This window comes from Trichoderma atroviride, chromosome 5 (genome assembly GCF_020647795.1).
Source record: "Trichoderma atroviride chromosome 5, complete sequence".
In the NCBI taxonomy this organism is placed as follows: Eukaryota; Fungi; Ascomycota; class Sordariomycetes; order Hypocreales; family Hypocreaceae; genus Trichoderma; species Trichoderma atroviride.
In genome coordinates, this window is record NC_089404.1 from 1550661 (window position 1) to 1573861 (window position 23201).

The following is a 23201-nucleotide window of genomic DNA, read 5'->3' on the forward strand; positions in this document are numbered from 1 at the left end:
ACCTATATAATAACTAATTACCTATTCAAATGTAGATTAACGATATGTACTGTGTAGAGCTACAGTTTATAAAGGACTCTTTTTCAGGAGATGATGGTTGAGTATGTAGCTTGTCTTTTTTTCATTTTGCCAAGCCAATCTCCACTAGATGTCGGTCTGAATTTTCCTAGCAATAAGAGATTTATCGTATTGTCAACTGACAGATAGCGTTAAAATGGCACTCGGGTATTAGTCTGTGTTCAATCCCAGTCTTAAATTACTCAACGGTATCAATATTATACAAGTTTCTCATAAGGTTGGTTGTACAAGTCCTCAGCGAATGTCAACTCAGAATCTTTCAAGTCTTTCAGCTCAAATCCCGATGGAATCCTCAATCTTTCCCCGTCTACATCTTCCCAAAGTTTACTCTGTTGAATCTGTATCCATACATGTCCAAGTTTATTGGCCTCCAATAGGGACTTGCTATCTTCACGATGGAAATTAGACGCCAAAAGCTCTTCAACTACGGCTATATGCCCTTTCATGGCAGCGATAATAATCGGCTTGATGGCGAAGTCGGCTCCTTCAATTCTCAGTAGCTGGCGAACAATTGCGATACGACCTCCCTCGGCCGCAATGGAAAGTGGCGTATGTCCATTTTTATCCGCTCCGTGAGGGTGGTACAATTTCCCAGAATCCAGGAGCTTTTGGACGTAGGTATCAAGGCCCAAGGCTGCTGCCCACCAGATGGCCGTCCTGTCCGACGTATCCGTATAATCTGCCCTGACTTTTGCGAAATTCAAGAGCTTGTCGAAGATACCCTCCTTTCTCAGTCTAATCGCGTGTATAAGAGGCGGAGAGTCAATTGTTTCTCCGTAAAGATGATTTGGATCCACTTTCTCACTCTTTAACAACACATCCACAATCTCTTCTTTGTCCTCTTGAATGGCCAAATGCAGAGCCGGTTTTTTTGTATCGTAAGCATTGGGAGATATAGAACTGCCCTCTCTCGTCAACTCCAAGACCGTGGCAGCATTCCCTGAAGTGATTGCCCAGCTCAAAGGCGTCATTCCCTCCTCGTCTTCATAGTCCAAGCCAGAAGACCCACTGAAACTTTTCAACATGTGTCTAATTATCGTTGCATGTCCTTGTTTTGCGGCGAAATGAATGGCTAGTTTCCGGTTTCGGTCATCATTGTTTCTGTTGCACAGAGAAGCCCCCAAGTCCATCAATGTGCTTGCTGTATTGATGTCACCAAGTTCTGCCGCATAGGACAATGCTGTTCGCCCGTTGTCATCTTCTTGATCAATTGAAGCTCCATGCTCCACCAGGCTGTTGGTTACCATAAACCATCCCTTTTCAGATGTAGCAATCATGGTCTTGAAAAGGAAATGGTCAGTCAATTGTATTGACCCTTGCAAAGTTGATGATTGCAAAAAGTAAAGTAAAGAGCTCAAATCCGATCTCTCGAGGGCCTGTTCGGGACTGCTAGCAACTTCTTTTGAGCTTGTATATTTCTTCAACTGCTCCAGATAACGTTCTTCTAAGTCGGGTAGTGACTGTTTGCGGCGGATGCTCCACAAAGCAGCTTCTCCATAGCAGATGAGCGTGTCAGCCAGGCTGAGTGATTGGCCGGTTCGAGCTTGGGTATCTGGTACATTGCCAACGTCATGCCAGACCAGCGGAATATTCTTGATGGTCTCGTCTTCAGAGTATCTTTCTACTAACTGAAGAATTCCTTGTACGTCACCAATCGTTGATGTTTCATAATCTCGTAAAAGTATTTGACGGTACGCTTCACAAGTTTCGATAAAAGACAGTCTAAAGTCATTGATTGCATTCAATCTCTTGGTCGGGTCTTGTTGATTGTATGCTGCAACTAGACTCATTTTTGAACGGCGCAACACCCAGGCCATAAGCTCCCGAAATAGCCTCCAATTCCCCTGCTGAAAATGCTTGTACGCTATCTCACTAGCTCCAGACACAATCTCATTAGGGACTGGCAATTTATCCTGGCATTTTAGGATTGGAATGATACAGGCAAAGGCATCTCCTGCATTGCACAGGCCATTTCGAATGAGAGTGGCTTGGATGCTTTGTATAGTTTGGTTGCGGACGGTGAGCTTGTCTTTGTGTTCCTCGAGATGTGTGTCTCCTCCAATATCTTTCACAGCGTGCATGACTGCCGAGAAGAATGATGAATACATTTCCAGGGCACAGTTACCCAGTAACGAGTTGGGCGAGTCTGTATAAAGAATCTGGAGCTCGTTATATGGCGGACTTTGCTCCAACCAATACCACCCAAAGAATCGACGTCGCAAGTGGGAATAAAGTGGTGGGCCCCATTCACCTGTAACATACGCCTCCTGCCACGTACTCTCTCCTCCTCTCCACCACAGTGCGTTTTGTACGTCTGGGCGTTTCATGGTATCTCGTAGAGGATATCTGATATTATTGAATTTGAGCTCGTTGTTGGATTTGGATATATCAACAATTCCAGGATGCTGCACTTTCAACCGCGCCTGTCGTATCTCGACACTACCACTTTCTCGCCAGTCATTTAACTCGGCTGTTTCATCAGACATAACAGTGTCATTTTCCTTGATGAAGAGAATTCTGTTGATGCGCTGAAGTGTTTTCTCCTCATCTACATCCTCCAACACATCATTCCTCTTTCGCGTCTCTTTCAGCGACCACAGCCAGAGACCAAGTACAGCCTCTATCTCAGACCTGTTAACCCTCCACGGACCCCCAGGGACAGCATCTTCATTGATTGACCGTCTCAACGACATGTGTATAATACTCTCTTTATGGCGCTTCGTCGAGGGATCTATCAGCGAACACTGGATCGCCCAGAAGATGGAAAGGGCGTCTTCCCATGGCTTATGCAACACCACCGGCGAACTCCCTTCCGAAGAAAATAGGATACGCATCGTTTCTTCAATAGCGTCGGATAGTGCAAGAGAAATGCTTCGTACATTTACAAATTCTTCTCCCCAATAGCTGCTTAGTGTTGACTTTGGCCCTTCTATTCCCGTCATGCGGGAGAGACGGGCTCGGTATAAAAAGGCCTTGACAGTCGCACTCGGGTCCCTTTTGCATGGATCTTCTCCACAGACGCATTGATCTTTGCACTCTGAGCAATATTCCGCCGACATCCATTCAACAAGCTCACGATCCATTGCAGCGCGCTTTAGTGATATGAATCTATTATCGATTGACTGGATTCGAAACCCAGCGAGCACGGTTGATTGCTCATATTTGACTGAAAGTCGCTCCAGAATAGGTGAGCCCCTGCTGTTGTCCGCGCTAGTCGCATGAATTGTCTGGGGGATAGAACTTCTCGAGATAGAGTTGAATACCCTCCAGAGAGGGCGCTGTTGAACTTTTGTTGAAGATGGGGTTGACCGCTGTTGCCCCAGCTTCAATGCTAAATAATCCAGCTCGTGTCCCTCATAAAATTCGGGTACATCTGCCATAAAGTTATCCTCTGTTCTTAATCTCTGACTTCTAAGCCCCGCTCGAATAGCGCTCATAAAAATTGTCACACCCAGCTGCGCTATCGCAACTGAAGAATGAGCAGCTCTGAGGCCTAAAAACTGGCAGATAAATCCGATACATGTTGTTATTACCGCAGCCCAGATTAATACCATGGTGGATGGCCTATTTGTAGTGTCTTTCCAAGATGTGATATACTTCTGTAGCGACTGCTTAGAATCGGAATATGCAAAAGAGTCGAAGAACTGATCACCGATGCTCTGGTTTCCGGGCTGGACCCAGTACATGTTTGAAGGTGCATCGCCGGCAACCGGTGCAACTCGTTGGTAAATCTGTTCCTTCGTTTTACTCTCAATGAGATGCGCGCATTCTGCCATCCCAAGGCAAAGGAGAATTGTTCCAATAACAGTCAGAGGAACGGAGTATTGGTCTGAGAAAAGATTAGATCGAATGCGAGGAGAAGGGGATGAGACGTGGGAGGCCAGACTTACCTTCACGACCATTTCTCAGCCAGCGAAAATAGTACCTAGTCAAAGTTGCCCATACTAAGATGAATAGTTGTAAAATTACACCCAGAGTAGCAGCGGCAAGGAACCATAGCCTGTTGAGGGGTTTGATTCCGATATTGAGAGAAAGATTTGGGTTTGGAGCAAAAACGGTTTTTCTTTGTACTTGAATCAGTCCACTCTCATTCGAGCCTACTGATCTCCTTCTTGTGCTCGGGAACTTTTGTTCCAACGTCCATTCCTTCATTCCGCGCTTTGTTTTGATATACTTTGGAAACGAGTATATGCCGGCTGTAGCTTCGCTTCCATCAGAGGGATAAAATTCATCGCGATTAGTCTGAGTATCATGAACAATTTCGAGAAGTTTCGGACGTCCGAATACGCGAGCGATGCCTCCGTTACTGTATAGCTCACAGACATCGCGGCTGGTAGAAGAGCATAGTTCTGCTTCAGCTGTACCAGCTCCTTCTTGCGCTCTTCCCACAAAAGCCCGAAGTGACGGAGTCCCGCATACGCGAATGGCAGAGACCACAGCGGTGATGACTCCCAAAGGGGCGACAGCAAAAATGACAATATCTTCCACAGTCAGGCATTCGCTAAGATATTGCTTCGTCGCCGCCTCTCCAAAAAGAGCGATCAGAGGGGCAAGATCGGTCGCAAGGTTGTTCGAGAAGTCATCCCACCAGCTGTTGTCCATGCTGCTGTTTATGGTGTGGAGTTTATTGAAAGATTCTCTTATATTGAGTTAAATGTAACTGATGTTGTAAGCTGGTTTCTGTAAAGGTGAAAAGGAAGCTAGCTTTTATCCTTTCTATCCTGTTGGGCTTTTAGGTGCCGACATACAGCAAGCCATCGTTGCTGCATTAGCAGGGGTTTTCTTACAAACAATGTTACACACATATATGTTTGAACCAATAAGAACTGCAGGCAACTGCAGGGCAATATGCCTTGGAGCCCAAATTAGATTAACAATATTGTTAGGCATATATAGTGGTACATTGTATTCTACACGTCGACTCTATTCAATCATAATACTTTTCATCATAAAAGGCTTGCATAACTAGAAGAAATAGATCAACAATTGAGCTGTGACGTTCGAGGCAAGGCTACTCACTGCATGTCGTCGTATATATGAGCGGAAGTGAATAGTTTCCTGTTCACTAGAACAGCAAAGAATTCTCCTTCCAATACATGTTCAAAATATTACTCGCAAACACTATATATTGATAGCTTATGCATCTAATCATTGAGAATAATTGGAAGCTGACGTGGATCATTCACAGCCATTGGATACCAACCCAAGGGGGGCGAAGAACAATAGGGACCACAAAAGAAAACTATACACACAAGTTTAAAATACAAACACTATTTATTAAAGGGAAAGTTATCTAGCACCTTGGTTTTATTATTTAACACTAAACCTTGAATATAGCTTAATAGTAGCAGCAATAGTAGTAGCAGTAATAACAACCTAGTGCTGGATAACTTCGGTGTTATTGTAGTGTGTAAAGTTGAGAAATGTGCGCTGATGGATTTAAATCCCCTCTTTTCCTTCACACCCCTTGCTGCCATGCTACCTCGCTGTCACCGAACCGTCTTGCTATTGGCTCCATATCATGTATAAGGGTTGCATCGCCCCATAGCCGATAGCACCTCGCCCCCACGCTGGCCTTGCGAGAAAGATTAACTTTCATTGATCCTCGGCAGGAAAGTCTCCCAGCAGGGCTCGGTTGTTGATATAGAGATCCAAGTCAAATGTGGCCCGAATGACGAAATTTGGCTAGCTGTCCTTGCAGCTGTGTTTCTTTTGAGCATTATACTGGCCCCAAAGAAGAGCTATCAGATTCTTGTGTCCCGTTCTCAAGTCAACGAATAGAATAAAATATACCATAGAAACAACACAACTATAGAGTGTGAAAGCTATAAGTCGCAATGCACCTACAATTGGTATGTTGGGATGGGGTATTACAAGAAGAGTGATAGAGGATCAAGTGGGGCAAATGCGATCTTGTTGGTAGATAGAAGCTCAGGTCTTGCGAAAGGACCATATATGTATCTCTGTCCTTCTTTCATTCAGCTGGGGCTTTGCTTCTTTATATGTTGCGGCACAGCTTCTTTGTTTCTGTCATCTGACATAGTATCAAAATTCCAAAGTTAGGATTACACTGGTTATGTACACTTGATGATTTCCATAGGTGATGTTCAGTCTAGTATTTTAACAAACTAGCATCAACTGCCACAATTCTAGCCGAAGTAGTCGGATCTGAGATATTCCTCCCCGTGGAAACATAGAACGTATTGGTATCAAAAGTACCTCGTCCAAAGGCTAAACATGTTGAATCAGGCATTAAAGGATCAGCCGGCCCCCCCAATTATACGCTTGCTTTTCCCGGTCCTAACATCGACATGAACGATTGCGTTTTCGGGGCTATTCGTGGCGAGAAGAATATTGCCCTGCGGATCAAATATAAAGTCATCAAGCCCAGGCGCCACAGATGAAATGTTTGCAACCAAAGATGGCTGAGCTCCCTTGATGAGATATCCATTGGAGTCAACCTTGACCTTGAAGATTGACTGAGTCGACGGATTCCCAAAGTACAGATAAGGCCCTTTCATCCGCATAGCGCTTACACCAATTGGTAGCTTTGCCCCCTCGGGCACAGTCATTTCGTCGAATGCAAAAGCCCTGGGATCGTAGTGGCCAGTTGAGAGATCTAAGCGGCCAATGGCTCCAACAAAAGAATCGGCGACAAGCACAGATCCAGGGGACTGTGGAATAGCAGTGACGCCGTTTGGAAATGCTGAAAATGGCGCGAGATCGCTAACTTTCTGAACAATGGGGTTGCCATCTCTAGGAAAGGTGATTCTAAAGCCTTTGAAAGAGCCAACAACTGTAGTGAAAGTCGTTAGGCTCGTAAAGTTGCCGCCAACGAAGAAGAAAGCTTCTTCGCCATATGATTCTGGCAATTCGGTTATGCCGAGGAGACTGTTGACTTCCGGAACAGAGGCGAGGATCTTGGCCGTGTTATGTGCATGCATAGATGGCTGCGATACTGTGAAAATATTTGACGAGTAGAAGAGGCTTGTGGCAAGAATATCACCATTACGGCGTACGGCAATGCTCTCCAACCAGGTCTTCTCAGGAAGTTGAGTTAGCACTCGTGATGCAGAAGTTGCAAATGGGTCAACAGGACCGCCTGTTGCCGAGCCACCAATGGCTATCATGAATGCGAAATATTTGAGAAACATGGTTCAGTCTGTAGTAGCTGTGCTGAGATGAGAAGTAGTTCACCAAAGAATGGCACAAGAATGCTGATGAGACTGCATGAAATATAGTGAGAAGATCCATGATGCACTTATACTTCTATAATCCTCTTGCGCCAGGTTTTTGGCCAGCTGTATACTTGCATTCCGGTAGATGACAAACTGGCTTGTAATGCTGATGAATTCTTACAGAGCAGCCATATGATGCCTAACAATGAAACCAGCGCCAGGATTCTTTATGTGGCAGTAGCGTCGACTCTGATATATCCAACGGCACATATTCTACCTGGTCTTCGTTTCGACAAGGGTTATCGACAAGGGTTATCGACAAGTGGCGGATGGCGGCCGCAATCGGCCGCTCCTTGCACTGGCGGCGTGTTTTAAGGCATTATTAACATGCTCTGCTTAAAGTATAAGTCGCTGGCTTCATTCAAGGGCTGCTCGTAAAAGTCTCATAAATGGCATGTTAGCTATGGCGTAGCTCACCTAGAGTACTGTAGTTATGCTAAGAGGCGTCATCTTCGGCACATGACTAGGAGCAATAGACAGAATAGTTGGTATTTCTCAGCAATCACGGAAAACATCAATAGCCGGTAATGGCTTTAACGCCGCTGCCAGAAAAATGTTGCTGCAATGCTCATTGCAATAGGGAGGTTGAAAGGCTGCATTCCAACACTTTTTCATCTTGCGTAATATTCTAGCCATTTAAGAAGCAAGGCTGTTTACCATATAGAGGCATAAAATCTTAATAAGACTGGCAATAATGCTACTCTAATAGGTACATGTACCTAAGTAGACTAAATAAACTTCGAAGCAACAAAGATTGTGCCCCCTAAAAGGAAAATATATCGCATGTTAAACAGTCCACTAAACGTAAAAAGAAACGCTTTCAGTGATCCAACGATTAACCCTGTGGCAAAGCCGGTAACCTGGTTGGCTACACTGACCTGAAGAGTCTTGCCAAGGGCCAGCGCATCTTCGGCCCCGCCAAGTGCTTTATCCAGCACCATCTCGGCTCCACCAACCGAGCCATTAAGGACATTTATACCACCATCCACCGTATTTCCAAAGGCGGCCTTCGTCTCACCAGTCGCGGTCTCAAAAACGCCGGTTAAGCTCATTATAGACTTGGTGGTATTGAGTCCGGCGAAGAAATCACTTATTTTTTACTTTAGCTGCCAAAAGTTCAAGGGAAGCTACTGTGTTTGTTATCGCTCACAAGTAACTTGAGGTAGGCAGTTGATTTGCCAGGGGACGATAAGATATTGATGCCAGAGATGTTTTATGCCGAGACATAATTGTTGAGTCCTTGATCAGTACAAGAGGTGCTCTTATAATATTCCGAAACTCTGACAAAAAAACTTCCATACTTACAACCATGCCTCCGGAAAAAGCTCAAACGCACATGCTGCAAATTATCACTACAAAGCAATTAATCAACCCAAACAGATGCAAACATTGCACGGAGCAAGAAGGGTAAACATATACATGCTCTTCTAGCTGTTGGATATCGAGAATAAGAGAAAGATTTTATTGTGCGCAACTCGTGGGGGGAAGATTTTGGAGACCGAGGCTACTTCTACATGCCATACAAATGGTTGGAACTCTGCTACGACTTTTGGACCATTCGAAATGTAAAGTTCTGGGATCACTGAACTTGTAGCTAGTTCAATACACTTTGTTTGCTTATTTTTATGGTGGAATATCATATCTATATTAATCATGAAGTGTATGTCAATTGGCCAAGCCTATTTTACGTCGACAAGCTGGGCGTAAACCTCCTACTTATGCCCGGTGTAGCAGTGAGACCAAAACTCTGTACGCCAGAATACATGTACCGGTTATTCCTAAACCCGTGCCACTATTTTCTATTAATAGGTCAATCTTCAAAGTCGAGGAGCAAGGGCAGAAGTTGTTTCATTTGCAATTGTACGCAAACACTTGAAGAATACCTTGACCGTATTGGACACCGATTGGGCAAGCGCGCTTGCATCCACGACCTACCAGTCTCTCGTAACAGCACCTTGAATATTTTCGGTTCTTCACTCACAGTCATTGTTCCAATTGCGCTGATGGCCTAATCTCTATCTTAATTGGCGTAACGGTACCGAAAACCGCCACAGCCAATAAGTCTTCTATGCATTTGAAGGCTCATTTGCCGGATGTGTCTTTGTGCCTCTAGCCAAACGAGCCTTCGACACCGGCAATCTGTGGACCAAACATTTAGGTAGGTCAGACAAATATGTGAGACACGAGTAATTTTACAAGCACTCTCGGTCATGGAAACACGCATGGCTGCCCAAGCATTGCCAATAACGGTTAGGTTCCATAAAAAGTGACCAACTAGATTTTGGTTCGGTGAGCAATGCTATCCGGCCTGACTTCGTCATCCTCGCATGGATGATGCATGAAATGAGGCTCCATGCAGCCAATAGGGTATCCGTGTTGTATTAAAGCACACTACAGTATGACTCTATAATGTGTCTACTTATCCAATCATCTAGGGTTGCATAGAATGTGACTTAAATTAAACTGTCGTCCTGCAGTGATGTTCTAGACCGCCATTCACTCCCGTCTGCCAAACAGAATCAGGCTCTGTACTGCAAGACACGTCGGTGATGATACACACGAGGACACATAATCAGTGTGGCCTATTCAAATGACTATTTGCGAACTTTCTTGCAAGAATATGCCTGTAATGAAACAAGCCACTTATTCAAACGCTGATGACTCTTCATATAATTCGGTATCAAATCATCACAAATATTAGTATGTTCATGACTTTCCTACGTCTTTCATGACCTTCTATATGGAACATAGATAATACAGATTATTTAAATATTAACTACCGCATATATGAGAAGATTGTGATATATTATCTCACATTTTTCACTTCCTCTCTGTCACCAAGATTGGTAGAAAGCTATACCTTGCATTCCCTCCTGTACTGCCGCCCCGCATAGCTTCAACGTGGTGATGCTTCTCTGGCTGGGAAAAAAACAACAGTTGGCACTATAACAGCCACACCGTCTATCTAATTACTTTGAATACACACGTCATGTTTTGTCACATCTCTATGGCCCTATCTTCTGCTGCCACGCTGTGTCGGTTTTGAAAGCTGTATCCCTCACCTCTAATCTCACGCTGCATGGTCATCACACGCAAGACAACGTGGCTCTGCAATAGAGCCACGTCGTATTTCTTAGGTAGCAGGGCATATTCTTGGGCATTAAGCCTTGAGGAGTGGAACTGCAGGTGCAAAGCATGTGGTGAAGCTCTTAAGATAGATCAAAGGAAAATCGAAAATCTCACTTGGTACTTCTCATGAAAGCATGTCATTCTCTTAAATACGTCCAACTTCCTTTTCAAGTACTAACCGCAAGCTCAAATTCATCGACTTTAAAATCTCAGCATTCAATTTGCTTCTCTTTCTCACTTTTCAGCTCAAAAGAGTCAGTGCAATAGCCATCCAACTCTTCTGTTTCTCACAGCCTTCAAAATGAGTCTCTTTGGTGTTCTTGAGAAAGCTATCGGCGCCACCGAGGCCGTTGTCTGCAAGACCATGGATGGCGGCCTTCTTGGCACCGTCGTAACTGAGACCGGCGGCGTCCTGGGGAAGACTGTGAGCGGTGCCGAGAATGCCTTAGTAGCGGCGGCTGGGGCATTGGGCCCTGTAGGCGCTGCCGGACAACCATCCTCGCCCGCGGCAACGCCTTTTTCACCAAGCCAGGCTCCAAATGCGCATACAATGCATCCTCATGTCTCCGGCTACTATCCGCCTCAGATGATGCCCAGCCACTATCCGCCTCAAATGATGTCCGGCCCTCAGCCAATGATGCAAGGTCACGGCCAGTACATGCATCAAGGTTTCCCTCCTCAGCAATATATCAACATGGGCAGTCCTTCACAGATGCCAAACCCAGGACCATATGCGGGTAGCCAGGGATGGCCAAATACAAACTGGGGTGGAATGCAAGGAAGCCCGGCTCAGCCTGGATTCCCCATGCAGGGGAATATGGGGGCACCCCGCCAGTAAAATAGCAAATATGTCATGAAGCGCCTAGAGCTTTGAGGAAACGGCTTACTTATGGCTGGGGATATTCTTTTGTTTTCTTGGTTCACAGAATAAACGCTCCTTTTGTCTGAAGCATAAGTATAGTAAAAAAGGTCTCCAGTGTTCAATCAATATAACCAATGAAATGTTAGCTATGTGCCTTTTAACATCCACCCCGGTTTAAACGCCCGACTTGTTAATTCCCATATCTTGATAAATATTCAACTACTTCAACCTTAAAATAGGAGAAACGGCCTTTTTGGAATTGCGAGGATGGCATGGGTGATTGATTGGCTTGAATACTTATACATGTTGAGTTTTCAGCTACAATGAAGGTCACGTTAATCGGGGACTTTGATATGAATATGAGACATTCTGCTATGGCAAAGCTAGACGCCACCTCCTAGGGAAACAGCGTGATCGTTCATTGCGAACGAAGACGCGACCATTAACCTGATATCGTCCGACCTATTCTTGACAATATCTGCCTCACTGGGCATTCGTCAAGCCCTCAGTTGCCCCAAGTGTGGTGGGTGCCGACAGGCAAGCTGACAAAGTTCCCGCTCCATGCAGCTGGTTACCATGAGAACCAAGAGGATAGCTGTGATACAGCACTGAATATGGTCGTCTCATCATATGCGTCGTCGATTAAAGCCATTCTACACGGCCGTCGGCAGCAGCATCAAGAACCGACTGGACCGAAATCGCCACGTCTTGTGGCCGTGGCCATGGATGAAACAAAAGGCCACAGTCCTCTCCGGCATGCATGCAGCGAGGTAGAGGAAGTCACAGTTGCCTTGGGATTGAAACAGTCATCAGACAACCGGCCTCGGCGTTGTAAAGAAAGCATATTGTCAGCTATACAGATTTGCCAGATTTTCTATTTCGCCGGCCACGGGGCTACAAATGCCATAGAACCACTCCAAAGCTAACTGCTGCTCGAAGACTGGAAAGAACAGCCGCTGACTGTACAAAGCCTGCTAGAAGCTAATCTCGATGGCCATGCGCCATTTCTTGCGTATCTCTCTGCATGCGGCACGGGCCAGCTACGGAATGAAGAATCCATGAATGAGAGCATTCACCTAGCAAACGCTTGTCAGCTTGCTGGCTTTCAGCATGTTATTGGCACTCTCTGGACTGTGGAGGATGAGATTTGTGTAAGCATGGCGTCCATGGTGTATAAGTTCCTGCGGGACCAAGAATTTCGAGATGAATCCGTCAGTCGAGGAATTCATCATGCTACTATGGCGCTACGAGAAAAGTGGCTTGATAGTTCATGTGGCGTGGATAGGCCCCTACAAGATAATAGAGGAAGCAGAGATGCTTAACTGGATGGCAGCTCTGAGCTGCAGCCTCTCTGGGTTCCTTATGTCCACCTTGGTCTGTGAGTCTGATCTTGAAAGCATTATGATCGATCTAGTCGATATTTGTGGAATGGTAATATAGCCGATAAGAATATGATATATTATAACTTCGGGTAGCAATATTTGAATGACGTCTAATTAATTGAACTCAAGTTTAAATTTAAGCCAATGGTTAATATTACTTTGTTATTTCCTTTAGCTATTGTTAGTTACATCCATCATCAGTCTGGCTTTATCTATCCCGGCTATATTTGACGGTTGCACGTGGTCTGATCCGCTCTCTGATCACAATCACTCCTCTACTATGTTAGACCATCTCGCACGCATAAAGACACAAATGCCCGACGGCCTAGCGGCTCTTCTAAGCACCATGTTATTACGAGAACCTTTCCATCGGTCTAGCGCTGAAGACGTTTTGGTGGATGCAGTTTGGGAGCAAATCACAGAGCCGGCCTTTGCTGACGCTTCTGATCGCCACAGCAGCGAGAAAAGCTCCAGCATATAGTAGCGAGACGAGAGCGACTTGCGTTTGTCTGGCTCAGGTAGGGGGGATGGCCAAGACAAGAGGCTGGGGCTTCTGATGCCAGACGCTCCACCCAGATTGTGAAGCTCGAACAGCGACACATCTGATGCTGATGATCTGACTCAGTGGATGCAGCGCTCAGATGCGCTGCCCCCTTCGTCCATAGCTGACGAAGACGCCAGTTCACCAACTGAAGTGCTTGGCCGGAATGATATAGGCGAGCAGATGAATCGTTCAGAGGCGTCACCCCCATCGTCGTCTACAAACAACAATAATTAGCAATGTAGGGTCTTTATATACCAATGTTTATATGTTTCTGTTGGAATAGACTAAAGGACCCCCTACATGAGCGCACGCTGTCTATCAGTTCCACACTACTCACAAAGCTGACCTATCCAGTATAGGTAAAGAACAACCGGTGATGACTCTTTTGGTAGATATGGTAGTTCATGAGTACGGTTCTTAGTAATAGAAAATAAAAGGGTTTGTTTACTGTTTATAAGTAACCTAACTACCTGCTACCTAATAGTAGAAATACTTTCTTATATAGCACTACAGTTATCGATTACCCAGTGAGGTCGATGGGCCTTGCTAGTTTATTTTCTGAGGTAGGTTCAAAATCCAAAAATCGTAGCAAAGCTTGAGGTAGGGGTATGGCATATAGAAATAACCTTTTTGACCAAACCTTTCGCTCCAGGAGTTGCGGACAATAATTACATTGTATTTGGGTTCGTCACGCTCGATGTAGCCAACTGCTAGGAGCGAATGCCTGGCCTCACCTCCTTGTAATTCGGGCACTTCCCATGCTATTTTCAGAATTAGTTGCTAAACAAAAAAGAATATGAATACTTCTGAGATTTTAACATACGTAATCCTTCCCCGGAATCGTTGATAGCGGAGCCTCTAAGCAAACCGTACGTTTTCATCCCGAATATAACTGGGTGTCCCTTAGAAAGACACTCTTTAAGCGGCTGAATATTCGTCTCAGTGGCATTTAGTCTGTGATATGACGTCCCAGTAGCTAGGAGCCGGCTGGCATGCTTCCGTGCCGTCTCTCCAGTAGCTAGGTGCCCTAGGGCATGATTCCATGCCAGTTTCGGTGGCGTCATTGCCGCTTTGGCTCCATTGAGAAATCGAAGAGTTTTCGTATTATACTCGCCTACTTCATAGGACCAATCTTCCTCGGAACAGACACCTTTGTCTTTCAGAGACTTAATAGCGTCTCTAATATAGGTCCCGATATTCTTTTTAACAGCCTGTGGGTCAGGAGATCCTGTCGGAGTGGTTATCGCTTTACGGGCATTGTACCAAAGAAAAAGCCGAGAGGGCGAAAACAGAGACTGTCTATGAAGCCGCATAGTCTGAAACTCGAATGCTCCAGCGACTGCATGCGCAGTACAGCTCATCATTTTCCCTTGATCGTATACCGGAGGCATATACTCGCCCCGAAGGTCAATAAATGTCTTTGTGGGCGCCATGGTAGGCTCGTAGATATGGTCACGATCATCGACAGGGTCAGGACGGGCGCCATGGCCTCTCTTATTGTAATTAGCACCTCCTGGCCCGTCGTCTAAATCTTCATCCTGGTTTCATTCTGTTAGGCCTCCGTATGAACACATATCCAGTTGGCTTATACTCACCTCGTTATCAGTGTTATTTTCGCTGTCCTCATCATCACTGTTATACTCGTCGTTGTTGTAGTCTTTGTCTCCATATTGGCTTTCTTCGTTCTCTTCTCCACTATGTTGGTATTGATCTTCCTCGTTTTTCTCGTAGTTCTGCTCCTCGTTGTACCCCTCGTTGTAAGCATCATAATCAGCATTTTCTTCATTATCTTCCCTATTGTAGGAGTCTTCGCCGAAGTTTTCTCTTTCTTCTTGGAATTCTTCAGTCGGCTCGCCATCTACAAACCGCCTATAAGGATTATACCGTTGTAAGCAAACAATATATCCATTAGTATCCTAGAAAATATTTTTGTACTCACTCGATATTTCTTAGTATATTAGCGCTGGAATGCCCAACTCCGAGTACAAGGTTCTGGGGAACATTGTAGGCGTTATCAGCGAGATCGCGAACTGGAGTAGGTAGCAAGCCTCCAATACCGACGGAATCAAGAATGCCGTTATTTGTACGGCGGACGACGTCAATTGCCTGAGCTCCTAGCTCAGCACTATCATCAGCAGCATCTGCCAGAATACCAAAAAGCATTTTTTTTTAGAATGAATGATACTTTAAAAACGCAGTGTAGGAAAGTGATAATGTTTTAATGGAGGGTTACTTGAAATAGATAGAGACAATAGCCCGCCCTTGATTACTTTCATGGAATGCCCCCTCACTGTATTTTATATATTCCGATTTTATCCCAAGAGTGAGACCTTGTAGCTTTAGAGCCAATAGATATATTGTTTCGGTGACGAGTTACTAAAATATTGAATCTACAGCCAATGACTATAATTCTTCGGTAAGGAATCGGTTGAGAACGAAATCTGGAGCCAATGAATACAAGGCTTCGGTGATGAGCCGGCTGAGAACGAAATCTGGAGCCAATGAATGCAAGACTTCGGTGATGAGCCGGCTGAGAATGTAACCTAAATCCAAGTAATACTACGCTTTGGTAATAAGCTGGTTGAGAGTTAAACCTAGAGCTAACAGTTACTATGCATTATTAATCCATTTCCACTTTATACGCCAGTTATTGCAACCATAAGTGTTAGGTTGTAACACAAGGTATATGTTTTTTAAGATTTAACAATGCTTTTCATGTAATAATACTGCGCATCTACCCGTAGCTCAGCCTCAAGGCCTAGACTCTCGCTGAACAAAAGTACTGTCGAAAGCAGTCATGAGCTTCCTCAACGTATTAAAATCTTACAAGTTAGCTCACGTTGCAATGCATCTTGCTGCGGAACCAGCGAATAGGAGTAGGTATGTACAGCTTGCCCGTCACCGAAAGTCAATCAGCTGCCCTTGGTATCGTAATTTTATATTAATGTCTCATACAGCAGTGTTACTAGACTTTTTGCCTGTCACATTGATGATAAGCTTCCACTCACTATTGGCCAGAGAAAAGAGCTGTGACCTCTTGGAGGATCATTACCACACGTTGTACGTTAAAGTAAATCCATAATACCACATAATCTTAGTACTTGCATAATATGAGCTACCATTGTATGTATCCCCATACCTCAATGGAGAGCCTTTCCATTTAAACCCTCTATACTTTGTGTTGTAATAGGCGAATATATATAGTTCTGCCTCTTTTCACTAGCTCATAATTACTGCTCTTGGTAACAATCTGCCAAAACTTATAATAATATTGCCACAATTTTCTGAGAGGCAAATTAAACCACCATGGTTCTTGCAAGAGATACCTGCCGTGACTTCCTTCAGCGAAATGTCGAAGAGCATAGCCTCGAGAGATTCTTCTCGAGCGAACAGCTCGACGAGATTGCAGAGACCGCTGAATTAAAGCTAGACGAATTGAAAGTACTAGCCGAAGGTCACTTTTCGGAAGAAGAACTTGAGAAATATGCCTTCGCTATGCTTTTGCTTTCTTTGTATCAAGTTCATGTTCTACTAGGTAACTCTCCCCCATGGCCTCTAAATCTAACCACTTACTGAATTCAAAAATTCTGAAGATGATACCGGCTCAATGCATGAGGGAACACGGATTGCTACGATACATGCAACGATTCGTGGAATTATAACAATTGATAGCAGAATCATTGAAAAAGGAATCCGAGTACATTATATCAACGAGAATGACCCACCTGAGCCCGTAAGCTCAGCTGCAGATTTCGAGTCACTATGGACCAGTATTCAGTTCAAAGGGCCAACTAAGCTGGGGACAGTACTTAAAGAGAAAGTCTGGTTGCCAATAATCGAGGATGAATCGCAATTCACGCGGCCTTGTCTGATTTACACAATCACTGATGGCGAAGTAAGTGGCTAACTTGGTGACTCTTAATGTATAAAATATAGATATCTAGTTGACACTGGACAGCCTACTCATGAGCCAAGAGAAGCTTTACAAGAGTCGATTCTTGAATGCAGACAGCGACTTGAAGACATGGGGTTTAGCCCGGCATGTAAGTTTGATTTGAGAAATGATCAAGAATTTCAAGACTGGAAACTAATGCGCATCCTCAGCCATTGCATTTGGCTTGGTTCAAGTCGGAGAAGACTTAGAGGCTCGAGCTTTTCTTGAAGAACTTATGAATATCCCCGAATTGGAAGATCACATTGATGTGGTTAATGAAAGTATGCTTGTGAAGGCCAAATAACACCTATTTCTTTGGCTGCTAATATATTTTCTGCTAGATGACATTCTCGAAAATAAATTCCGCGCCTCGCAAGGCATACCTGAAGAGCTTGCGGGCGCACTGGTAAGATTACCAATCCCACCTTTTTTGTAACATTTTGCTAATAGATTGTAGTATTTGGAGCTTCTCGTGGGTGCCATCGAGCGTGTTCGTCGTTTATATTGATGACGGCGGTCCTACTATCATGAACGGGATGTCAATTGGAGGCTAAGGCTCAATGTAGACACGTGGAATGACTTTAGAAGAGATGATATACCAATCAACAGACGCTGCTGCTGTATATCAAAGTTCCTGCCTCTATCCGCACGCGCTACAAACTAAATCTTCATTTAGGATGGATCTAGAGCCAAGATGTGCCCTCAAGGGCATCCCAACTGGCTGGTTGCCGTATTTATTTCCATTGGCGAAATCAAGTCTGTTAATGTCCCTTCCTCCATCAACGCTCGGTAGGAGAACCTTAAAATAAAGAGAAAGTAGAAGCAATTTTTTGGTTGTGGCCATCAAATGTCGTCTCGGCCTTCGGTTATCTCTCTGCCCACAGGTCGAGAAGAATGGGGTCCTGAATGCCGCCATGCTGGATCAGCGACTCGCAATGGAATGGATCCAGAAATGAATCCACCTCTTCGGCGCGAATACCAAGCATGTTGCTGTGATGAGTTAGTTGCAGTGCCACATCCCTCATGCTGCATATGGCCGCATACGGCAGCAAGGCTGGCAGTACGACCCTCCAGCACGCCATGCTCTCATCTGCCGCCATCATGCCCACATTCTCCGTGTCGTTTTCCGCATATGATGATTCTACTTCAGCTCTGAACGGCACATGCCTTGACGACATTCGCAAGCTAGATTCGTAGCCCCTGGTCAACGTTGATCAACATCGTCATCATAAATTACACGCCCTGGATAGTAAGATTCGAATGGAGCATCGTGTACATAACAAATTGCCTGTGATAAAGCCTCAAATATCTGAAGCTAAGCATTTGATCCTCATTCAATGACTCATAGCCTGATTATTGCGCAATTCTAGATCTATTGGCTACTGTAGGGGAGAGGATATTTGTTGTACTACCACCCCCCTCAGTATACTGAACAAATCAGATCATGATCCTACACACCATTGCGAAAATCCCATGGAATCCCCTCACGAGGCATTGATCTGCTGATCATGCAACCCCGCGATTATTGAAAATGGTGAAATGGTCAAGGGATATCTTTCATGCTTCTAGACATCTTATAAAAGGATTACCGGCCGCCCCAAAATGACTCCAGAGTTGAGTAATTTCACAAATACCTTCAGAAGAAAGCACATCAGCCTATTTGATTCGCTATCAAATTCTTAGCTCCTTTTGTTAGTTCCAAAAACTTCTTTGGTCGTATTCCGCTTCCTAAACATAAAAGGTTTATCTTAAAGCATTACCAAAATGCCCTCAGAAAACAGCCATAACAGCAACAATAAAAAAAAAATTCCCAAACTACAAAGCCCAGGCATAATCAAGCTCGGATCTCTCCAGGTAAGATATTAAAATACCTACATAGGATTTATTATTATGCAAACTACGTGTTTGCTTTTATAACAGTTATAAGGCTCAGTGGCTGATTTTAGACAAAACTTTAGGAGTAGATAATAACGTTTTGGACATCTTGGACGAATCTAAACAGCTTAGACACTCATGGACCAAGAAACCACTAGGACAAGGAGTAGATAAAGAAGTTTTAACAATCTTAGGTAACTCTAAAAATCTTAGGGGCTAATGGACTAAGAAATAGATAGTATGTAGATTGAATAGTCTGATACTAGGTAGTTATTACTATTGCTTAGTTGTCAAGATTAGTTTCATGGAATTTGAGTGAGGCGCATAAGTAGAATGACCTTGAGGGGGTGCATACAGGGGGTAGGCATGGCTTTATGTTGTTATAATGTAGCGTCCAGTACAGAGTCTGTCATATTGAACCCTTCATCAAGACTGCCCTCCAAATCTAAGGAAGAGAGTGCCGACCAAGTATCTAAGAACATCCAAAGTATCCAGAGAGGTTTATTAGTCTTAATGTGCTCAGTTAGTTTTGCTGCCTAAATTATTGTTTACCTTGCTTGGATTCTTCTCACCTCCCTAGATGTATTTATGGCAGCGTTGCTGAAGATATGCTTCGTGCACATCTTGGTTCCATCTTCTTGGGCTACTACATCCAAATTGTTGAGAAAATGGCTCAGGCGATCCATTGATCTTGCACGCTCGAACCGCTTGTAGAGCCACGATGTAAGACAGCAGGGGATGGTTTGCATCAGCTAGGATATGATATAATTTAATAAAGAGTGTTTAAATCCTCCTAAATATGCCCAGACACTTGACAGCGTGTATGCCAGTCCTATCCAGAACTGAGGCTTAGCATTAAAAGAGAGCTAAGAGATCTTACTATCCCAGCAGTAAATCGTATTATGTCGTGATACTTGATAGGTAGGTATGGGAGAGGATGGATTCGTCGCGCAAGACTAGGTTATCGGCGATGAGAAAGATGATATCCGTTGGAAGTAGAAGAACTACAATACCGTTAGTTTAGTAGAACAGTGTTGTTTGCTCGCTATTGTTGATAAAGCTAACATCTACCATCAACGCTATATCAAAGGACTCCGAATATATCCGCCTGGGTAGTATAGTAGAGGGTAGAATTCCTATTTTTCTTGAACTTGTGGTTAAAGGCTTGACTAACAGTATCCATGAATTTTGGAATGTTCGCGGCCTCGCCCGCTACAAGCACTAAGTAGTGCTGTCCGAAGGAATGATTATCACTGATGGCGTACTCTTTAGTTTGGGATACAAGGTTATCTTGAAGCTTACGCCAAAAGCTTTTCTCGTCGCTTGCCTCCTCTTGCTGGTTTAGACCAAACTCGGGATTGATAGCTCTAAATCACTGCTTGCAGCCAAGATAAAGAAGCGGTTGCTAGTTGAAAAGGGGTGCATAGAGAGCAATTTATAGAGTTAAATGATGTGTCAGCAGCAAATCTTGTAGAAGAAGAGAATCTACCCAACAACAAGCCAGCACCATACCGTCATAATAAATCATCGATGAGGATCATCTCGGATACTAGTTGTTAGCACACTTTATATATAAAAGTTTATATAGAGAAATAGAGGAGAGCGGTGGAAGAGCTAGTTAGTTAGAGGATAGTTGATCTAATGGCTTCTCGCTTACTGATGCGTAACAAACATAATATACATTCAATAGGTATAAGCCCATTCCTCCAGTCCCCGGTATTTGTATGACTATCAATGCTAGCAAGTGTTAGAGCTATGTGGCTGGGTATGGTCAACATAGCTACCTAGGTAGACAGTTGAGGCCATGAATGATTAACTATCTGAAGCGTGTCGTACCCGGTCAAATATAATTTATTTTTGTTGTGTATTCAAGCACATACGACCATAGGTAGTGGAGAATTCGGGGTCCCGTCTGCTCCCCCATAGACAAGCCACTAACCGGCAGATTAGTAGTCAAGTGGGTGACCATTGGCGAACACCGGCTGTTGTATGTTTTTTCTTTTGGTCTTTTACGTGGTTTCTTGGCTGTTGTGTCTATAAGAAGACTCAGCACCGAAACAAGCACATACGACCATAGGTAATGGAAAATTCGGGGTCCCGTCTGCTCCCCCATAGACAAGCCATTAACCGGCAGATTAGTAGTTGAGTGGGTGACCATCAGCGAACACCGGCTGTTGTATGTTTAATTTCTTTTTTCTTTTTTGTATCGTTTCTTTTGTGTTGTTGAAGGCGAAATGGGCGTGGCGGGCTGATTTGCTGACGACTTATATGCAGAGTTCCATTTTTGGTTAGAATGTGTGAATACCCCTGTCCCCTAACACGTACTGTGAAGATACTGTGACAAGTTGAACAAAGGACTAGAAGAGAACTAGCAGCAGGGTGTAAGACAATGAATAGACGGCAGGGATGGTATAGACTGTTTTGGCTTTGTTGGTCCATCTTTAGACTTAGAGTCTTGGCTTATATCCTATGCTTCTTTCTCATAACTGAGCATAATCTTGCGACGTCCTCCTAGCCATTTACTGCACTTGCATCACAATGTAAATTAAACATAACATGCCATGTATGTCCTACACTAGATTATGAACAGCTCCGTGGGACATGTTAAGTCCTTGACTTGATTGAAACTGCAATACTATATCCGCTATTCCAATAAACAAAAGGGTATCATCCTGCTAAATGTAAAGATAGACAACAATTTTCCATGACGCCAACGCATTCCCAAGCGTATCCGTAACCAAGACCGAAATAACACACATCTCAAGGAATCTTATTCTTGAGCCCTCCAAAGACTACGCCGCTGCATCCAGCCCTGCCAGAATAACGACCATGCCTTCAGAACCAGCCCTGTCCTGAATACAAATTCTGCGGTCAACTCTCAACTGCGCCGCTGCCTCCGACCCTGTCAGATTAACGACCATGTTTGAATAGAAGACGCAGATATTGCATCGCGGAGTGCTAGCTGGTAGTCGGTGATACTGCAGGAAGAAAGCTGCCCGCTGCCCCCAGCCCTGCCAGGTTAACGGGTATGCCTCCTCAGTCCGACTGGTGCTCAAGTTCGTAAAATTCCCTAAAATGTGTGAGCGTGACCCTCACCTTGAAGATGATGCAACCAAGCAAGCTTTGCCGTTGTCGCCCAAGAACCACAATTGAGAACTCGCAGCTCTCCTGGATGACCGTCGTGACTGAACGGGCTCTTCAATTGTCGATGTAGTCTTCGATCTCCGATTACGAGGCTGGCGCTTGTCGCCTTTATCTGCAGTCTCCCGCCCCAGCTTCCTCTTGTTCTTTTTGCGTGTTTGGCGCTGTGAGATTGGCTTCTCCGCACTGCGCTTCATGGTGCTACGTTGACGCGAAACTTGAGCTTCGGTGGTTGTAGATGACGAGGCAGGCGAAGTGGCGGGTGAATTGGTAAGGGAAACATTTGGTGCTTCCGAAATGACAGAAGTTGGCGAATTTGACGAGATCGATGATGATTCGGAAGCACTGATGGGCGCGATTTCGAGTTGACCACCTTCAGCTGCATCTGCCTCTTCATCATCGGAAAGCTCTGGGCTTAGTAGCGGCTCTTGGCTTCGACTTCGGTAAGTCGAGCCAGCATCTTGCTGTATTCCAACTGGTTCTTCTAGTTCTGGCTCCATCCCCGGATGGTGCCAGCATTTTCGGCCAACGACTTGGTGATACTTTCCGCATGGGCAAAGTAAGTAGCCGTGCATCGCTAATGTGGCTTGTTTCCGGAACTCTCGCGCCTTCGGAGTTAGCTCCTTTGTGTAATGCTCGTCTTCGTAATATATATGTGCTTCTGACTGTGGGTCGTCAAAAGCGCTCGGCCATGGTACGAAATCTGGATCATCTTCCCAAGCTGGCCATGGTTCAAAACCCGGATTGCGTGAATGCCTCGTTTCGCTGGCTGGGCTCTGTGTCCTGGCTCGTTTCGCGCTGGTGCCTGGGCCTGACTCTTCTAATGAGCTATCGGTAGAAACACTATCTGTTCTCTTGCGTTTTTCGCGTCGTGAGGGGGGTCGGAGGTGATGATGCAGATGCTCCTTCGTCACTGGATATCTCGAGACTCGGGGTATCGGTCGGCAGGTCTAGCCTGGCCTTCTTGCGCGGCGAAGAAGGACTCGTGATGGATTTTCGCTTGGCCATGTTTTCAATA

At 44.7% G+C, this 23201-nt stretch overlaps 9 protein-coding genes across 9 annotated transcripts; 3 read left to right on the forward strand and 6 right to left on the reverse strand.

The window, feature by feature from the left end:
- Positions 1-275: 275 nt before the first annotated feature.
- Positions 276-4680, reverse strand: TrAtP1_009724 (uncharacterized protein; the record flags this gene model as incomplete). The annotated part of the gene is made up of 2 exons (XM_014091541.2): positions 276-3907; positions 3969-4680. The coding sequence occupies 2 exons, from the start codon at positions 4678-4680 to the stop codon at positions 276-278; spliced, it is 4344 nt and encodes a 1447-aa protein (XP_013947016.1).
- A 1658-nt stretch (positions 4681-6338) lies between these two features.
- Positions 6339-7232, reverse strand: TrAtP1_009725 (uncharacterized protein; the record flags this gene model as incomplete). The annotated part of the gene is made up of 1 exon (XM_014091210.2): positions 6339-7232. One exon carries the CDS (start codon positions 7230-7232, stop codon positions 6339-6341), a length of 894 nt encoding a protein of 297 aa, XP_013946685.2.
- An 812-nt stretch (positions 7233-8044) lies between these two features.
- Positions 8045-8368, reverse strand: TrAtP1_009726 (uncharacterized protein; the record flags this gene model as incomplete). Its single annotated transcript, XM_014091209.1, has 1 exon — positions 8045-8368. The coding sequence occupies one exon, from the start codon at positions 8366-8368 to the stop codon at positions 8045-8047; it is 324 nt and encodes a 107-aa protein (XP_013946684.1).
- Positions 8369-10746: 2378 nt separating this feature from the next.
- On the forward strand, positions 10747-11283 carry TrAtP1_009727 (uncharacterized protein; the record flags this gene model as incomplete). Its single annotated transcript, XM_014091208.2, has 1 exon — positions 10747-11283. One exon carries the CDS (start codon positions 10747-10749, stop codon positions 11281-11283), a length of 537 nt encoding a protein of 178 aa, XP_013946683.1.
- A 2496-nt stretch (positions 11284-13779) lies between these two features.
- On the reverse strand, positions 13780-15396 carry TrAtP1_009728 (uncharacterized protein; the record flags this gene model as incomplete). Its single annotated transcript, XM_066114401.1, has 4 exons — positions 13780-13994; positions 14057-14771; positions 14829-15102; positions 15173-15396. 4 exons carry the CDS (start codon positions 15394-15396, stop codon positions 13780-13782), a joined length of 1428 nt encoding a protein of 475 aa, XP_065970497.1.
- Positions 15397-16539: 1143 nt separating this feature from the next.
- Positions 16540-17960, forward strand: TrAtP1_009729 (uncharacterized protein; the record flags this gene model as incomplete). Its single annotated transcript, XM_014091205.1, has 7 exons — positions 16540-16768; positions 16827-17128; positions 17192-17276; positions 17338-17448; positions 17509-17573; positions 17625-17657; positions 17844-17960. The coding sequence occupies 7 exons, from the start codon at positions 16540-16542 to the stop codon at positions 17958-17960; spliced, it is 942 nt and encodes a 313-aa protein (XP_013946680.1).
- A 230-nt stretch (positions 17961-18190) lies between these two features.
- TrAtP1_009730 (uncharacterized protein) lies at positions 18191-18364 on the forward strand (the record flags this gene model as incomplete). Its single annotated transcript, XM_066114402.1, has 1 exon — positions 18191-18364. One exon carries the CDS (start codon positions 18191-18193, stop codon positions 18362-18364), a length of 174 nt encoding a protein of 57 aa, XP_065970498.1.
- A 3770-nt stretch (positions 18365-22134) lies between these two features.
- Positions 22135-22758, reverse strand: TrAtP1_009731 (uncharacterized protein; the record flags this gene model as incomplete). The annotated part of the gene is made up of 1 exon (XM_014091202.2): positions 22135-22758. The coding sequence occupies one exon, from the start codon at positions 22756-22758 to the stop codon at positions 22135-22137; it is 624 nt and encodes a 207-aa protein (XP_013946677.2).
- Positions 22759-23026: 268 nt separating this feature from the next.
- On the reverse strand, positions 23027-23191 carry TrAtP1_009732 (uncharacterized protein; the record flags this gene model as incomplete). Its single annotated transcript, XM_066114403.1, has 1 exon — positions 23027-23191. The coding sequence occupies one exon, from the start codon at positions 23189-23191 to the stop codon at positions 23027-23029; it is 165 nt and encodes a 54-aa protein (XP_065970499.1).
- Positions 23192-23201: the final 10 nt, after the last annotated feature.